Source organism: Vitis riparia, chromosome 15 (assembly GCF_004353265.1).
Source record: "Vitis riparia cultivar Riparia Gloire de Montpellier isolate 1030 chromosome 15, EGFV_Vit.rip_1.0, whole genome shotgun sequence".
NCBI lineage: Eukaryota > Viridiplantae > Streptophyta > Magnoliopsida > Vitales > Vitaceae > Vitis > Vitis riparia.
The window spans coordinates 3,912,410-3,931,700 of NC_048445.1; the positions used below are offsets into that span (position 1 = coordinate 3,912,410).

The 19,291-nt window shown below is 33.7% G+C and overlaps 1 protein-coding gene across 1 annotated transcript; it reads right to left on the reverse strand.

The window, feature by feature from the left end:
- Positions 1-11,302: 11,302 nt before the first annotated feature.
- Positions 11,303-12,908, reverse strand: LOC117932486 (NAC domain-containing protein 43). The gene is made up of 3 exons (XM_034853749.1): positions 12,612-12,908; positions 12,215-12,483; positions 11,303-12,115 (listed from the first exon to the last, which is right to left on the reverse strand). The coding sequence occupies exons 1-3, from the start codon at positions 12,793-12,795 to the stop codon at positions 11,396-11,398; spliced, it is 1,173 nt and encodes a 390-aa protein (XP_034709640.1). The 5' UTR covers positions 12,796-12,908; the 3' UTR covers positions 11,303-11,395.
- Positions 12,909-19,291: the final 6,383 nt, after the last annotated feature.

The following is a 19,291-nucleotide window of genomic DNA, read 5'->3' on the forward strand; positions in this document are numbered from 1 at the left end:
GGTTTGCCCATCCCCTAGGCATCTGCAAGTCCGCACAACCTCTAAACAACCTCTCTAGGCTCAAATCCCGGCACAGTGGGCCACGCTTTGGCCTCATAAACTTTGGAGTCCAACTGAAGGAATGTCGAGAATGCGGCAGATACTTTCTGGGCTCAATCTGATATCAACTCCTCTAACTGTGGACAATATCGGTCCTCTAAGCCCATAGGTCACCTGTGAATAAAAAGTCTGCACCAGAGTTTGGAAGATCGGCTCGGAAATCATCACAACTGGCAGTCATCCCATCCTACTGAAGAGTCCCTCAAACCCGAAGTGTTGAAGTTGGGAGAAATTGATACTTCTCCCTAGGACGACTTTCCTCTGGGCGAACTTTTACTTGTATCGTTGATAGTCTTCAACAGAACTGAAGAGGGCCATGTCTTACCTCGCCTTTCGGCGAGCCTCCATCTGCTCAGGCTGAGATGGCTCAGCAGGACGTTTGCCCTGAGCCCTGGAGGTCCCCGTCTCTCGCCTCGGAGCCATCCAATGAACGGAATAGAGAGAAAGAGAAGTCTAAAGGGAGAATGAAACCAAACAAGAGAGAGCAAACACTAACCCGAAGCCCTAGGCACACAGAGATGAAGCTGAACCAAGCCCGATGTGCGCGGTATAGAGAGAAGACGCTCTCAAAACTGAAAACCCTAGGTTTCAGATTGAAACTCTAACCTCAAATGCGTCCCAAAATCCACTCCAAAGCCTGCAAACGGTCCAAGATCTTGCCAAAACTAACTTCTGGAAGCAGGGATGTGAAGAGTCTTCAAGGTATGGAGAAGAACAGGTGAAAAATGAAGTGCGGGGGGCATTTTAAATTCCCAGCCTCGAAGAACTGGTTCCTCAATCGGTTGACCACTTGGTCAACGGTCCAATTTTTTTGCATTTTCTTGTCTTGTGATCCTCCCCTTGCCATTTTCAGTTGAAATCCCCAATTTTTTTATGTCCGATGCCAAGGGAATTTTGATTTTTGGTCAAAATTTGACATTTTTCCTAAGATTATTTCTATATGATGCATATGATATGAATTTCACACAATCATAAGGTATATTCAATCAAGAATTCATCAAGCAATCATTTGATCATAAAGAAATCACCTCTAGTTGTCTTCTAATATCAACAAATTGCTCTTCACTTAAGGGTTTTGTAAAAATATCGGCAAATTGATCTTTTGTGCTTACAAATTCAAGTGTAATGTCACCCTTTTGTGCATGGTCTCTAAGAAAATGGTGTCTAATCTCTATATGCTTAGTCCTAGAGTGTTGCACCAGATTTTTTGAAGTGTTTATGACACTAGTGTTATCACATTTAATAGGAACATGCTCAAAAATCAAATTGAAATCACTAAGTGTTTATTTCATCCAAAGAATTTGTGTACAACATAAACTGGCTGCTATGTATTCGGCTTTTTCCATAGACAAAGCTACCGAATTTTGCTTCTTACTATGCCATGAAACAAGTGAGTGTCCTAGGAAATGACAAGTCCCACTAGTGTTTTTCCTCTCAACTTTACAACCAGTAAAGTCGGCATCCGAGTATCCAATTAATTCAAAGTTATCACCCTTAGGATACCATAAGCCTATGTCCATTGTCCCTTTTTAAATATCTAAGAATTCGTTTTACAGCACTTAAATGAGATTTTTTAGGACAAGATTGAAATCTAACACACAAGCATACATTATACATGATGTCAGGTCTACTAGCGGTTAAATATAGTAAAGAACCTATCATGCCTCTATACATAGTTAAGTTGACGGACTTACCTTTCTCATCCATGTCAAGCTTGATGGATGAACTCATTGGAGTCTTCATTGTTTTGGTTTCCTCCATATTGAACCTTTTGAGGAGATCTCTTATATACTTTGCTTGATTGATGAAGGTTCCTTCCTTTAGTTGCTTGATTTGAAGTCCAAGGAAGAAGTTAAATTCTCCCATCATGCTCATTTCGAACTCACTATGCATGCATTTAGAAAATTCTTCACAAAGAGAGACATTAGTAGCTCCAAAAATGATATCATCAACGTATATTTGCACTAAAAACATGTCATTTTCTTTGGTTTTTATGAAAAGAGTTGTGTCAATTTTTCCCATTTTAAAACCCTTTTTCAAAAGAAATTTACTCAATCTTTCATCCCATGCTCTAGGTGCTTGTTTCAAACCATAAAGTGCCTTTTTAAATTTAAAAACATGATTAGGAAAGTTAGAACTTTGAAAATCGGGTGGTTGTTCAACATATACCTCTTCATTTACAAAGCCATTTAAGAAAGTACTTGTCACATCCATTTGATATAAAACAAAGTCTTTAAAACATGCAAAGGCAAGTAGCATCCTTATGGCTTCCAATCTAGCTACGAGAGTAAAGGTTTCTTCATAATCTATCATTTCTTCTTGATTAAAACTTTGGGCTACCAATTTTGCTTTATTTCTTATAATTATGCCATTTTCATCCATTTTATTTCTAAATACCCATCTAGTTCTAATAATACATTGATTTTGAGGTCTTGACACTAATTCCCATACTTCACTTCTTTCAAATTGGTTTAACTCTTCTTGCATAGCAATCATCCCATTTTTGTCAACTAGAGAGCATTTTTTATATTTTTAGGTTCAATTTGAGAGATAAAAGCAAGATTATTGCAAATATTTCTAAGAGATGATCTAATTCTTACCCTACTAGATAGATTACCTATAATTTGATCTTGTGGGTGGTTGATGACAAACTTTCAATCTTTAGGGAGGTTTTGGCTTGATTCACCTTGCACTTGTTGAGGAGGAAGTAGTGCCAAAAGTGATTCTTCTTTCTTGGGATCCTTTACAATTTCTTCTTGTTGCCTTCTATCTTCCATTTGTAATTTTCCCATGGAGGTCTCCAAGCCTAAATCATCATCAAAGCTCTCTCTTTCTTTGAGAGAATTGTTAGATTCATAAAAAATAACATGGATGGACTCCTCAACAACCATGGTTCTTTTGTTAAAAACTCTAAAGGCTTTACTTGAAGTTGAGTAACCAAGAAAAATTCCAACATCAAATTTTGCATCAAATTTTCCAAGATTGTTTTTGGTGTTTAATATAAAGTATTTGCACCCAAAGACTTTGAAATAGCTAATGTTGGGTTTCTTGTTTTTCCAAAGCTCATAGGGAGTTTTCTTAAGAATAGGCCTTAATAAAATTCTATTTAAAACATAACAAGAAGTGTTAACCGCTTCGGCCCAAAAGTATTTTGGTAAATTGTTTTCATTTAGCATAGTTCTAGTTATTTCTTGAAGAGTTCTATTTTTCCTTTCAACTACCCCATTTTGTTGAGGAGTTTTAGGAAATGAAAAATTGTGGTTAATACCATGCTCATTGCAATAGTCTTCAAAATCAATATTTTCAAATTCTCTCCCATGATCACTTCTTATACAAGTAATTGTAAAACCTTTTTCATTTTGAATCTTGTTGCAAAACTTTGAAAACTCATAAAAGGCTTCATTTTTTTGACTTAAAAATAAGACCCAAGTCTATCTAGAGAAGTCATCCATAATAACAAAAGTAAAGATTTTTCTCCAAGGCTTGGTGTCCTAGAGGGACCAAATAAATCCATATGCAACAATTCAAGAGGCTTAGTTGTTGAAATGAAATTTTTGTTTTTAAAAGAGTTTTTGATTTGCTTTCCCATTTGACAAGCTTCACAAACTTTGTCTTTTTGAAAATTAATTTTGGGAAGACCTCTAACAAGTTCATCTTTGTTGAGTTGGGAAATGAGGTCCATGTTAGCATGTCTCAACCTCCTATGCCACAACCAACTTTGATCATGCATGCTTGAAAAGCATCTATCATGGTCATCATATTTTGAAATATTTATTTCATAAACATTATCACATCTATGACCCATGAAGATGGTTTTATCATTTTGAATATCTTTGATGATGCAATGAGATGCTTCAAAAACCACTTTAAAACCTTTGTCACAAAGTTGACTTATGCTCAAAAGATTATGTTTTAAACCATCCATTAATAAAACATTTTCAATAAGAGAGGATGTGTCATTACCAATGTTGCATTGACCAATGATCTTTCCTTTTGAATTGTCTCCAAAGGTAACGTATCCTCTATTTCTCTTTGTAAGGAAAGCAAACTTGGATTCATCCCCGGTCATGTGTCTTGAGCATCCACTATCCAAGAACCACTTATCCTTCTTTGATCCCTCATCAAGATCATCTATTGCCATGAAGTACATGTTTGCCACTTCCTTCTCCTTTTATTTTTCGGAGGATTCTTCACTTTCACTCCAAGTGGCCATCATTGCCTTCTTCATTCTTCTCTTGGCTTCACTCTTGTAGAGAGGACAATCATATTTAATGTGTCCCGACTTTTTGCACTTGAAGCATATCAAATCTCTTTTCTCTTCCCATTTCTCCTTATCACCATGGGATGAAGATTCCTTTTTAGAAGGATCACTTCTAGAGGTGAACTTCCTTCCTCTAAACCTTTCATCTCTCATGTATTTGTTGAGCTTTCTTGTGATGAGGGCTAAATCATCATCTTCATCACTTGGTTTTTCTTCTTCAACATCTTCTTCTTCCTTGGTTGTAGCTTTGAGAGCTATGCTCTTCTTCTTTTTGTCTTCACCCTCTTGTAGCTTCTTTGTCAAATTGATCTCATATGTCATTAATGACCCTATGAGCTCTTCCATAGGTAGCTTAGTCAAATCTTTTGCTTCTTGAATTGCGGTGACCTTGGTATGCCACTTTGATGGGAGAGACCTCAATATCTTCATCACCTTCTCGAATTCCTTGTAGGTTTTTCTCAAAGCTTCAAGACCATTGACAATGTCGGTGAACCTAGTAATCATCTCAACAATAGTCTCATTTTCTTTCATTGAAAACAATTCATAGTTATAAACAAGTAAACTAATTTTTGACTCTTTCACTTGATTAGTTCCTTCATGAGTTATTTCAAGCAACCTCCAAATTTCTTTAGCCGATTTGCATTGACATATTCTATTATATTCATTTCTATCCATAGCACATTGCAAAGTAAAAACGACTTTAGCATTTAATTGAAAGTTTATTCTATCAAGCTCATTCCATTCTTGCTTGGGTTTTGGAACCAAAACTCCATCAACTAGTTTAATGGGAAAAGTTGGGTCATCTTCAATGACATCCCATACATCTAAATCAGTAGATTGCAAATACCAAGTCATTCTAGTTTTCCAATAGGGATAGTCGGTTCTCGTAAAGAATGGAGCTCTATGTTTTGAAAAAATTTTAGCTTGGGATGAGCTTGATAGAATAGTCATTTCCTCTTAGACGATTAAGTCTTTAAACAAAAAGGTCTAGCTCTGAAAGCAATTGAGAAAACAAAGGCTATGCTTAATTAAGAAAAACACCCAAAAGGGGGAAGGGGGGGGGGGTGAATTGGGTTTTTAAAATCTTTTCAATCACAACAAATTCAAACACAATATAAGCAAAATAAAGAAATAGAGTTAAAGAATTCAAATTCAGGTTTATAGTGGTTCGGCACTTCCTTACCTACGTCCACTCTCCTCAATCTCCTAACCGAGTGAGGATTTCACTAACTTAAAACTTTAACCAAGCTTCCAATCTTCTTACACTTGGATTCCGGCTCCAATTGACTCTTACACAATCTCTTCAAGATTCAAACCTCTTGAAGGCTTTAACACTCAGATTTTTACAAGAAATAATCCCTTAACCTAGCTTAAGGATAGCTCAAATACAAAACAAAGCTAGGATGACACACAAGAATGCATTAAAGGATATGCAAGTAGTGATTTAATGCACTATGAAAGAAATGAGAGCTTTTTTTATTAAGAACAGGTAGGTAGACTATTGAATGCAAGTGTTCTTTTTTCAATAAATGAAGTGGAGCTATCAATTTATAGGTTTCTAAGCTCGAGAGTCAAAAACAGTAAAAGGTAACCTCGTCCAGTCGAGCTAGGGGTCGACCAGTTCACTAGCCGTTGGAACATTTAATGCTTGACAGGTTACCGTTGCCTTGACCGGAACTCAACCGGTCCTCGAACGGACCTCAACCGAGAAGAGAATCACCTCGACCGGGAAGAGAAGGCCACTAGGAGAGAGAGAAAGTTTTTGGCATCCCTCGACCGGACGAGCACAACCGGTTGACCGGTTCCTCAACCGGTTGAGCCGGTTGGCCATAACCTCGATCGGTTAAGCCTTTTTTGCCCTGAAAACCTTTTTTTTTTTTAATTCCTTTCTTTTCTAACACTTAGGCAAGGTCTTTAGGTGAATTATTAAGCCAATTATAAAACATTTTGCCTAAGGTACATTAGCTAAAAACTCGGGTTTTAATGAAATTGAAGTTTTAAAGAATAAACCGAGTTTTCTAAGTTTCATGAAACGTGTGAAAATCCTAAGTGCACTCATGCATTCATCTTACATTAGTTTCCTATGATCACAAGTCTTCCAAGCGTCTCGATCTTATATCCATTTGGTCATTTGATGAATTTTCGAGGTTATAACTGAAATTCTTAATCACCAAACCAATTAGTCACTTAACCATGGTTTGTTATCATCAAAACCCGATTAGGAGAACCCTTGGGCTAACAATTTGCTTTAGCCTTTTCATCAATAAAAAATTGGTTTAGTTTTGATTCAAGCAAAAATCGATCATATTAGTTTGATTAATTTTTCTTTTAAAAATCAATCAAACCACATTTTTACATCTTTATAAACCATTAGTTCAATCGTAGTGAAACTGTGATACTCGCATGATATCATATATATATCTTATATACTATTGAAAAATAATTATAAGAAGTTAAAAATATATAAATAATTATAACAACATTTTATTTATTTTGAACTTTAGCATATGAAACCATATGATAAAGATACAAATAAATAAATATATTATGGGGAAAGGAGGAATAGGGCTATGTCTAAATGTGATACATCCTTAAGCAGGTTAAGTGGGGGGATCAGCTGACATCAAAATCTTTACCTTTTGGTCACCATAGTGCCCATATTTCCAACCTTGATTAATGAAAATGGTACTTCAAATAGCTTAAAACCATCACCTTTGGAAGAAAAAACAAATGCCTAACTACTTTTACCTAAGATAAACCCGATCATGACCAGTTCTCCAACAATATAGCTCCATGCCTGATGGAAAAACAACAATTTAGAATCATATATCACCCTACTCATCTATGTTTAGTAATGAGTTAGTTTGTTCTAGTCCTTCATTATTCTTCATCCTTGTATTGTGGGACAAAAGCAATGGTACAAGCCAGCAGCCAGACAGCCAAACTTGCATGCTTGGATACCTATACCAAATAAGTATCCAATGAGAGAGAGAGAGAGAAAATAAATAAATAAATAAATAAATCAATCAATCAATTTTTTAATAATTTTCTATCCTTTAAAGCAAAAAAACCAAGAAAAGACGTTTAATAATCAAAAACTATTTTTTATTCTTTGTTCTTAAGAACAAAAAATAGGATATTTTTAGAAATTATTTTTTAATTATTTTTTATTATTTGTATTTGTTTTTTAAAGGTTTTTAAAAAAAATAAGTATACAAAGATGTAGACCGATTAAAAATCTAATACTAGAAGAGTAAGTTTGTAGCAAATTTTCCATAGCCTAAGCTCAAGGTGCTTCTTGGTTTCTTTTGAATCATAGCCACAATTATTGATTTCTAGCACTTGTATTTTTCTATACGAGTCCACATTTGCAATAAGTATATATATCTATAAAAATTATTTCTTGACCCAAGAAAAAGACAAGTTATTGAATTATGGGGATCACGTAATAGCTAGAGAGTTAGGTTTTTTCGAAAAGAACATGAAAAATAGATTTCATTCATTTTGATACTCATCATACTTCTAAGATACTTCCATGGAAAACTACCTTGTAGGGCTTCTTTTTATAAATTTCATTTATTTTGATACTCATCATACTTCTAAGATACTTCCATGGAAAACTACATTGTAGGGCTTCTTTTTATAGATTTCATTCATTTTAATACTCATCATACTTCTAAGATACTTCCGTCTTATAAGCAGATTGCAAATCCTTCTTTAATTATTTCCTTCTTATAAAAGTTTGAATTAAATTTTTGTTTGGCAGCATGATCCATCTTGGGCAGCAGCCATCAATGCTTAAGAAATTGCAAAGCACGTGCTGCCTCCTTCACAAGTGGAAAGTTAGCAACAAGATGATAAATGTCCAAGCAAAAAAGAAAAAAGAAACACATAAATATGTGTATTTTTCTATATGAGTCCACATTTGCAATAAGTATATATATATATATATATATCTATAAAAATTATTTCTTGACCCAAGAAAAAGACGAGCTATTGAATTATGGGGGATCACGTAATAGTTAGAGAGTTAGGTTTTTTCGAAAAGAACATGGAAAATAGATTTCATTCATTTTGATACTCATCATACTTCTAAGATACTTCCATGGAAAACTACGTTGTAGGACTTCTTTTTATAAATTTCATTCATTTTGATACTCATCATACTTCTAAGATACTTCCATGGAAAACTACGTTGTAGGGCTTCTTTTTAAAAAAATTCATTCATTTTGATACTCATCATACTTCTAAGATACTTCCGTCTTATAAGCAGATTGCAAATCCTCTTTAATTATTTCCTTCTTATAAAAGCTTGAATTAAATTTTTGTTTGGCAGCATGATCCATCTTGGGCAGCAGCCATCAATGCTTAAGAAATTGCAAAGCACGTGCTGCCTCCTTCACAAGTGGAAAGTTAGCAACAAGATGATAAATGTCCAAGCAAAAAAGAAAAAAGAAACACATAAATATGTGTGTATATATATAGTACTCAAAATTAAAAGTAAGGTATCAAAGCTTTTAATCACATCAACATCCTGGAAGATTTGACTCTTGGGCACTGATTTTCAAAGGAGATTGGCGCCCAAAGCCAACCCTTCAATTCATCTAGCTATTAATTATTGAATGTGCCCCCATTTAGATCTAGATGTAACCCCCTGCCTGAATTACACGACCCCACCCTCTACCTAACACGACTAATTTTCACTGATTTTGAGCCCTGATTATACATGTAATTTTCCTAATTATGATGAATGGCTTGTGGAAATCATGACTCATCGACAGCAACCCCATGTTTCAAAGTCCTTCCCCAACCACCATTATCTGCCTGGAAGGCATAATGTCGAGATTAATTCTTAATCTGTCATCAACAAGTTCAGTTATTATGTAGGTGTATTTTGTCGGTGAATCCCACAAGACGTATGTTTGTGGCTCCACTTTGGTCATAGATTATTTCCTGTTTCCATGGTGTGAAAACGAATTCCAGATAAAGATGGCCACAGTTGAACATGTAGTTTTCGCTTGAGGTACAACACACCAACAATAATCATGTACTACTTGTTTTGCTTTCGTTTACTTTAGGTCTGTTGTGAAAACTATCCGGTGCATAGACATATCTAGCCCATTCTCACAAGGTAAGGATCATGGGTTATGATCAAGCAGTTGGCTGAAAAGGCATTTGGCCTTTTGGAATGTTTTCAAGGAAAAGTTTAGGGGAATATATGTCCAACCTTCCACCTCATGGCTTTCATCGAAAAGCCACAACAAATACTTTCATTTATGTTAAAAAGCATGATATACATATTAACCTCAAATCTTGCAAGTTTAACCTTTTAGGAAAATTGATAGTTCAACATTGTATTAGAATTTGATTTGAAAGAGAGGTTTTGGATTTGAGTCAACTCTCCACAATTTGAATGTTTGTTTCCTCATTTGATATATTTCTCCCTAATTTGCATGTTTATCTTCATTATGTTGAATATGAATTCAAATTTGTCTTTGTTAACATCCAAATAGAAGTTTAAGAAAAATTTTGGTTTTCTTTGGGAAGTTTCAAAACTGTTTTTTTATATTTTGTAAAATAAATTCTTTTAAAATTTTGAAATATATTGTTTTATATTTTTAAATATTATTTAAAGGTAACTTTTTTATTTAGCACTTTTTCAATCATTGTCCCTTTTTGCATGATTATTTTTCAAAAATAATTGTAAAAATAATTAAAATATATTTTTCAAAAACGCCTTATTTTAGGTTTGAAAAACAAAAAAAAAATTGTTAAAATTTTTTTTCCCGAGAATAGAAAACTGTTTTCAAAGTTTTTATTTCTCATTTCAATTTTTTGTATGAAGTAGAATTTATATCAAGATTAATGGTACGTATTAATTCTACAAGCTGCTGTCTCAAAATTTCAAAAGTGGCAATGGCCTTTCATTAATGAGAGTAATAATTATTGAAAGTGGGTTTAGTGACAAAATTGATGATTTCAGTCTTTAAAAAAGATGGATGATGGAAAAGCAACTTTAAAATTGGTTGGGAGGAAGAAGCTGGGTTGGCTTCATCTTCACAAAACTTCTAACAAGTTTTTGTTTTATATATCTAAGAAGATTTTTGGGAAGTGGGTGGGGACATGGTCAGGTGATGCTAGTTGTCAGTCAAAGACAATTGGACAAACAAATTTTCTACAATGAAAGTGGCTTTCTCTTTTAGTACCGTACGTAGCATTAGTTTGCGTATGTGTGAGTGAGTGGGGAATGTGGTAGGTGGCATGGCCTAGAATTCCGCTAATTTCTTGATTTCCCTTCATTGTTCCACCTTCTGATCGGTTTGGACACTGGACATTGGACATGGGACTGACATTCCCTTTTGAAAATATCTTCCAAACCCCTACGCCCGCAAAAATCAGGGTGTTATGGAAACAAATGGGTCTGATTTCCCTACCGCAATCGAGTATTAAACTGACCATTTCTCATAGATAACGACCTGAGTGGCGCCACGCGTCACCTTGGTTCGTGCTTCATCTTCATCGATTACTGCATCTCTCTGGCCGGGAATCTGGGACACCCCCATGTCCCGAGCATTGACCGCTTGAGTTGTGGCCCCGTGGGCGCACGGCCTTAAGCAAACGGACAAACCAAGACAAATGAGTCTAATCACCTTAAATATATACGTCTTTCATCTTTTTTGGAGTTTGAGAATCGAGACTATGATTACATGTGTTGAACGAGTACATTTTTTGAATAATTTTTTTCCACTACTTTTGTGAATGGATACTGTGGAGAATCATTCATGGTGATTAGTTTTGTACGAAGTGATGATATACAACAAAATGTAACCATTTTGTAATGGGAAGATGGAAGACATAGTGATGAAGTGAAGATGAGGGTTGGCAATGGCACCCATTCTTCGGATCCTCGGCTTATTTATTTATGTGAAATTAAAACATATAGATATAGATATAAGTACTGCTGAAATGATAAGAAGGTGCTGACTTAAACAACTAGAATGATATTATTACATTATTGTATGTAGGGGTTTCCTGCTATGATGGAGTGTTGGAGATGTGGCATAGCGGGTCAGATGATTGCAGACATGATCTGGTAAAGCTCCACAGGTCGATTTCAGTGTTGTAGTCCTGAGTGGGGTGGTAAGACCTGGTGGTTGATGATGAGGAGCGTGGCTGCAGCAGCTGGGAGTCATGATCATTATGATCAGTGGGTGAAGAGAAAGGCATGGAGGGGTCATTGAAGCAGGCTAGTTGCTTGGAGGTGTCTGTTTGACCATTCAGGTGAGAAGCCACAAGCCTATCAAGGGCTGCCCAGTCATCATTCAGGCCCGTGTCCAAGTGGTAGACTGGGTGGGGGGTGATGGGAGCTGCTTCATTCTCTGGGATCATCTGGACATGGATGGGCTGGTAACAGTTTTGGCTACTTGTGGAGTTTGGGCTCTCTAGTGTTGGAAGCTTCATGAATCTGTCATGGAGGGTACTGCCATTGTTGATGACTGTGTCAATGGACCTCAGAAATCTTCTGCTGTTGTTTGCTTCATTGTTATCCTCCTTGCATGTCCTCCCCATATGCTGAAATATCTGCTCCAGAGCTCCCTCATCACTTGAATTCAGCAACTGGGTCCTTGTCTCTGCAGTGATGGATGATGAACTCATAGGGCTACCGCTTTCTACGGTTTTGTGATGGTTTTTCTTCTTGAAGATACGACAAACCACCCACCCCTCTTCCTGTGCTTCTGCCACAGCATTAGAGACCTGCAGGTTACCATTATAACCCAGTTTGTAAGGTCAATGGAACACTACTCCAAACTGAAATTTCAAGCCAAAACTAAGCTGAAAAATCAAATGGCTGACCTGGGTATCATTGGTGTTATCATCAAGTCTGTACTCATGCATGATCCAGTCAGATTTTTGGCCATGTGGGGCTCGGCCTTTATAGAACACCAGAGTCTTCCTCATTCCAATCCGTTTGAAGCTGCTGTATATCACCTTATCACGGCCTGTGGCCTTCCAAAACCCAGCTGCAGTGGCGCGATTAGTCCTGGTTCCCGTGGGATATTTCTTGTCCTTGTGGCTGAAGAAGTACCAATCGTTTTGAGGGGTGGATCCTATTCTACACTTCTCTGCAAAAACCCAAGCCGATATGAACATCACAAAGGGGAAGACACACACTATCTTGATGGAATATTCAACAAGAATTGCAAATTAAGAGAAAAGAATGAGAGGCGATGAACTAAATATGAAGCACAACCTTGAATGTCCCATGGCTCAAGCTTATTCAGATCAACATCACGAATTACGTCCAAGTCGATCTTCTCATACAAAACCTTCTTCCTCAAGTAGTAGTTCAAGAGCTCCTCTTCAGTGGGATGAAATCGGAAGCCAGGAGGGACCTGAGACTGCCCATTCACAGATATACTCATACTTTCTGGCATTTAACTAGAGAAATCAAAGATGGTCTCAAAATAGTAGTAATTATCAGAGCTGATCAAAGCATTAATGAAAAGAGGTAGGGAAGGAAGAGAAAAGCTGAGAATCTTATAGAAAATGTGAGGGGACAAGTTGGTGCACCCAAATGAGTATGTAGCTGGGGAATATTTATATGTGGGTTGGGACATAAAATGGTAAACTCACACGAGAAAAAGCTTTGTTTTCATGGCGATCACTGGTACATGGGCAACTTTTTTTGTTGAATGGGGGTTTAGTTTTAAATTTACTATGCTTCCAGAAGGCCCACCCACCCGCACAGATGGGGAAAGGGCATTGTTATAGGCAAAAAGAAATGGGATTAAACCAAAAAAGAAAAAAAAAGGAGTGCGGTCCTTGGAATTCTGGAAATGAGTAATAGTAGAGGTATGTATGCCCCACAGGCAGGACTGCACGCAGGACCCCACTAGGACGTTGTGGGCAACAAGAGTGCAGAGGGAAAGCTCCCATCAAAACTACGACCCCTGACCTTAAAAATCTCCAAGGAAAAGTCTCTCCATATTCCACTCTCTTCTCTCTCTTTCATGCATTTTCCTTGTGCAACCACCGCAACAAGAAAGAGATGATGGGGTCGGAGGTATTGCGCTTTCATGGCCCGTCATGGCAAGAAAACAAATGATGGCTTGGGGACATTAGGCCGCTCATCAAAATCCCTTTGATTATATGTCATATTGCCTAATTCCAAACCATACGCCTATTTACATATTCCTTTAGACCCTCCAGTTTCTTTTTCCCTTTTTTGGTGCGTGCGTTTGAAATTAATGACAGAGACTTGTCATTAAGCGTGGCTTCAAACATAAGATGAACATATGGGTTGTCTTCTTTGTATGGTAATAATTAAACAAAGGTAATCCTTGTTTACTTATAAATTGGCATATATGTAGTCTTTAATTGTATACATTAAAATATATGATGGGGTGTGTCCTCTTAATGGTCTTGTCATATCTATTAATTATTAATATATAAGGATTTTGAAATTTGTCAAGTCATCGATATTAATATCTTTGTGTAATTGATCGAAAAGATTGTATTCTTAAAGGGTATATTTGGTTCTTATTAATCTATTCTTAAGACTATGCTCGGTTCCTAAAAATGTATTAAGAATTAAGAAAAGGAAAAAAATTTAAGAAATATGGTTTTTCTCATATTTATTTTAAAATTAATTACCAAAATAAATCAAATAAAATAAAAATTATCTAGCAACTCATATATTTTCAACTTATTTTAATTTTCTTTTATTTTTTAATTTTCTTTCAAATTTTTCAAGAAAGGCAATTTTTCATGCTATATCATGGTGCAATATATAACAATAATTCTATATCTATCATAAATGGAGGAAAAATGAGAATAGAAATATTCTATAGAAAACCATAAGAATACTCAAGAGATATTCTAATAAATATTCAAACCATCTCTACTACTTTGTGTAAATACATAATAAAAAAACAATTGCTGACCTTCAATCAAAATTTGAAATCCCCTTTTAAATTCTTTTTCTCATCTTATCAGGATCAACAATGTAAATCAAGGTATTATGTTATTCCTTTTATGGATTATATGATGAAAAAGATGATTTAACGTGATTTACGATCAATTTGCCTTACATTAAGATTTAAAGCTTATTGTCTACTTCTTAAAAAGGCTTGAAAAAAGAACTTATAAAAATACAACTTTGTATCCTTTCATAATTGAGAAACATGAAAATATATATTTTAAAAAAAAAATTATCTAAGAGAAGATCTTAACAATTACATCGAATAACAAATCGCACAAAAGTCCATTTTTCTCAGAGATTTACCCATCAGAAATATACCAAACAATAGAATGAAGTTCATTTATAATTTTTCCACTCGATCTAAACATTAGATTCAATGTTATTCTAGTTCATCTCCATTTTTGTTTTTAATTATTATCGGAAGCAATTTATGAATGTTTTTATACAAATAATAGAATAGTAAATGTTATATCCTTTATCATATTAAGCCAAAAGAAAATTAATGTGAGATAATAACTTAAATTAGCTTGTATACATGGTTTGCTCATCAATACCTCGTAACTTCAAATTTTTAGTTAACAATTACTCGACATAGCATTGGAGTCCTGATTTTAGGAAAGTTGTAATTAAGGGGAGTCACTAAAAGGCAAATCTCCCACCGAACTTTATGCATTATTCCCTCTAATAGATGACTTAACTACATCAAAACATGACATTTAATTTTTTATTATTAGTAAATTGCCTAATCATGCCTGTCTCTATTTTCGAGGTGAAGATTCCTCCACAAAATATTTATATTTAATCATATATTATTGACAAATCAAATCATTTTTTTCCATCATCCCAAGCATGATACACACTTGTTCGTACAATGGGGTGTCCTCATCTTAAATCTCTCCCTCACATCCCTTATTTCAACTCACGATCCCTTCTATTTTGTCTCACATATCATATAAGTCATTATCTAATGATCATTATAAACCCTAGTTCATACGTTAGACTCCGTGGGAAAGAGCAAAATAAGAACTAGCTAGTTGTGTTTGAGATATCTTACAATTCATATGAAGTGTAGGTTTCCGTCTTCCAAAAGGGTCATTGGAAGGAGCAAATAAAAACCATTTCAAATCTTTTACAAAATTTTCGTACGAGAAAAAACACTCTTTCTTGGTGTCAAGAATCCATATTCTATTAGGTTTCTATTTTTTATTTTTCTTTTAATTTGTCATTTATATTTGACAGTATCAATGTGGAATAAATAATTAAAAATTTATGTGAGTCCTACATTTTTATAATAATATATTTATAGTCATGACTATGCCACAAGTTAGCTATGCTAAAATAATGCCCTGAGTCATGATGATAATCTAAAACCCATTAGCCGTAATCATGTCAAGGTCATATTATACTATACTACGATAGCTATCAAGATAGAGAGGAAAAATATTTTACAAAGATATTAATAAAATAAATGCAAATTATTGAGTTGATTTAACCAAATGATTTGGTCATATGGTTTCTCTATCTCATCCTATGTATGCACAACTCACATTATGGTGAATGACGGTAAAAGATATCAATTGATTGATTGCAAACACTTTTAAGATGAATTATGGAAATCAAGATTAAAAACAAGGAAATTAGAGGTCACGACCCGTAGATATCAATTTTTAATTTGGTATAACATCTAGTGACTTAATTTTTCTTTCTCCCGATTAAGTGAATTTGTAGTATTTGAACTAGGAATTAATTTTTTAAATTAATTAATAAGCTAATAATTGATAAAATTGAAGAGTTAATGTTTAGTGACTTAAGACAACCTAATTTAGATTTTGCTAAATTTATTATTTAATTTTACCTTAAATATTGAGATTAATGGGTACAACTAATATTTTCTTTTTTCAAATTATAGGGAGGTTACCAAAATAAACTTGGAAGGAAAAAGTGATAGTAAAGAAGTAAAGAAAATGAGACATAAAGTTGTTTGATTCTCACTTGTGGATAAAATTTCCTTGTGGAAGAATCTAATGGGGATTGATGATTAAATCTTTTATTAGTGCTTGATGATTTCTTTAATAACAAATCGATGTGGGACAAATTTATCAACAACTTAACTAAACTAAGTACTATGACCAATATGTAACAACGTTAAATTAAAAAACATGTATTATTTAATTAGAAGTTCATTGCAGAACATGGGTGGGAAACAGTATAGAATGTGTATTTAGTTATGGAACTTTTTGAGGTCTCCACTATAATCATGATAGATGCTCCTCCAAATTCTTTGCCTCTTATCATCATTTTTGGGGCTGATAAAATTGACTGACCAACTAACCACTTTATACTTTAATTTGATTGAGTTTTCATTTTTTTTTTTTTTTCTCTTGTTCTCTTTCTTTTCTATTTTCTGATCAGCCATATAATTACCAGATTTGATATCCAATTTGCATTTTTTTTGGCTGATGTTATTGACTGAACAACTAATCACTTTATACTTTAATTACTAATATGGGTTCTCATACTTTTTTTTTTTTTTTTTTTGGTTCTCTTTCTTTTCTATTTTCTGATCGGCCATATAACCACCAGATTTGTTATCACATTCTCAGCTTTTTTTGGCTGATGTAATTGACTGAACAACTAATCACTTTATACTTTAATTACTAATATGGGTTCTCATACATTTTTTTTTTTTTTTGGTTCTCTTTCTTTTCTATTTTCTGATCGACCATATAACCACCAGATTTGTTATCAAATTCTCAGCTTTTTTTGGCTGATGTAATTGACTGAACAACTAATCACTTTATACTTTAATTACTAATATGGGTTCTCATAATTTATGTATATATATTTTTGTTCTCTTTCTTTTCCTAGTTTCTTAGCTACTTACCCACCACATTTGATGTCCACTGGTTGCATATATTAATTAAATTATAAATAAATAATAGATGGTTTTATGAATCACCCATGTGATAAATGGATCTCTCTCTCTCTGATAGAGAGTTTGATCCTTTATGCAAAGTGCACCATGAATTTCATGTAATTCTCTCTCTCTCTCTCTCTCTCTCTCTCTCTCTCTCTCTCTCTCTGATAGAGACTACACCATGAATTGCATGTAATTCTCTCTCTCTCTCTCTCTCTCTCTCTGATAGAGACTACACCATGAATTTCATATAATTTAATTTTATTGGTATTGATTTAAAAACATTCATACTCACAAGCTTTGGTAGAAAATTCATCATTACTTCATTAAATATTTCTAGATAGTAATGAATAAAGGTTGAGAAGTCCACCTGACCTAAACCCCCTTTTTTAGATGGTTGTTTACCCACGTGATATTATCAATTCCTCATGTGAATAATAAATATATATATATATATATATATATATATATATTCATCCACGCAAATAGGATAAAATACATTTTTAAAAGACATCGACGTCACTTACCTAATACATCATAGTTTAAATTAAAGAATAAAGGGTTAATTTCACTTACTTCTCTTGAGTTTTTGGTTAAACCTAATTTAAAAATTTATCAAATATCTTCCTTTTGAATTGGAGGAAAAGTGAATAGAAATATTAAATGAAAAAAGATAAAAAAAAGTATTTGATAAAATTTCAAACCAATAAGGGTTTGACATATTTAACCAAAACCTTAATAGAGATAACTAAATTAATCTAAGAATAAAATTCAAGTTATATTTGATTTTTAGAAATTTAAGGAAAAATATAAAGAAAGAAAATAGAGACGAAAAATAAAAGAAAAAAAATAGATTTAAAATCAATAAATTATTTTTATATATTATTTTAATTCTTTTATATAAAAATAAAATAATTTAAAATTATATAAAATTTTAACTAATTTATATTTAATTTTTTTTATAATTTTATAATAAAATCAAATACAAGAAAATCTTTTCCTTCCTTAATATTTCCTGAAAATCTAACATAGTTAAAAGCAATATCAGTTATCAAAATAACAAGTAGTGGATTTTTGAATCAAACTTTCCAAAAAAAAAAAAGAAAAAACCTTGAAAAATGTCTTTATCCATAAAAGGACACAAAGATAAAAAGAAAACAAAAAGTCCACTCAAGCCCTCAAAAAGTCTTTAATTTTATTCCTTCCACATCTGTATTCATAGATTTGAGTGGCATATCATATGCCTCCCCAGTTGGTAAATTTGGTAATGGAATTGATTGTTGCAGTATGATTAGAAGATCCAATCTTACATTCATTGGTAGAAATGGAAATTAGAAAAGTAGGCATGGGCTCCAATCATAGCTATTGAATTGGCTCAGTCATAGCAATGGTGAAACATCAATTTGCAGTGACCAAATATTAAGAGATTAAATTAACCAAGGGATCCTAAGTCGCTCAAGTGTTCACATCACTGTTTGCTTTTAATCACTGACTGCCCTTCTTGCTTGAACAAATCTAGCTTCTTATGTGATGAAGCTTAAAGTAATAATTAATTTAATTAAAGGGATAATTAATGTTAACATTAATTAAGGGAACAAGATCTTGGGTGCTTAAGTGGATTAGGAAACTACAAGACTAGACAAAATAGAACACTAAGCATGCATTTTATATTTATAAATAAATAAAATGTGGCATGGGTAACACATGCATGGTGGGACTATTCCGACTTTGTTTGGACAAAGAAATTCTTGTCCGGGTCCTCAAGCACATGTCACAACAAAACATAAATAATTTAAAAACTCATATCAATAATTGAAGATGTTTTCTTCCTCGAAAATGAAAAAAGAAAAAGAAAAAGAAAAAAAAAGGACAAATTAAATTAATAAAAGGGTTATGAATAAGCATATTTGATTTGGATTTGATATGAAATTGTTTTGATATAAATATAAAAATGTTTGATTGAAAAGATTTGAATGTACTAATATATTGAATTCAAAAGTTTTTATGAAGATGATTATACATTATGTCTCCT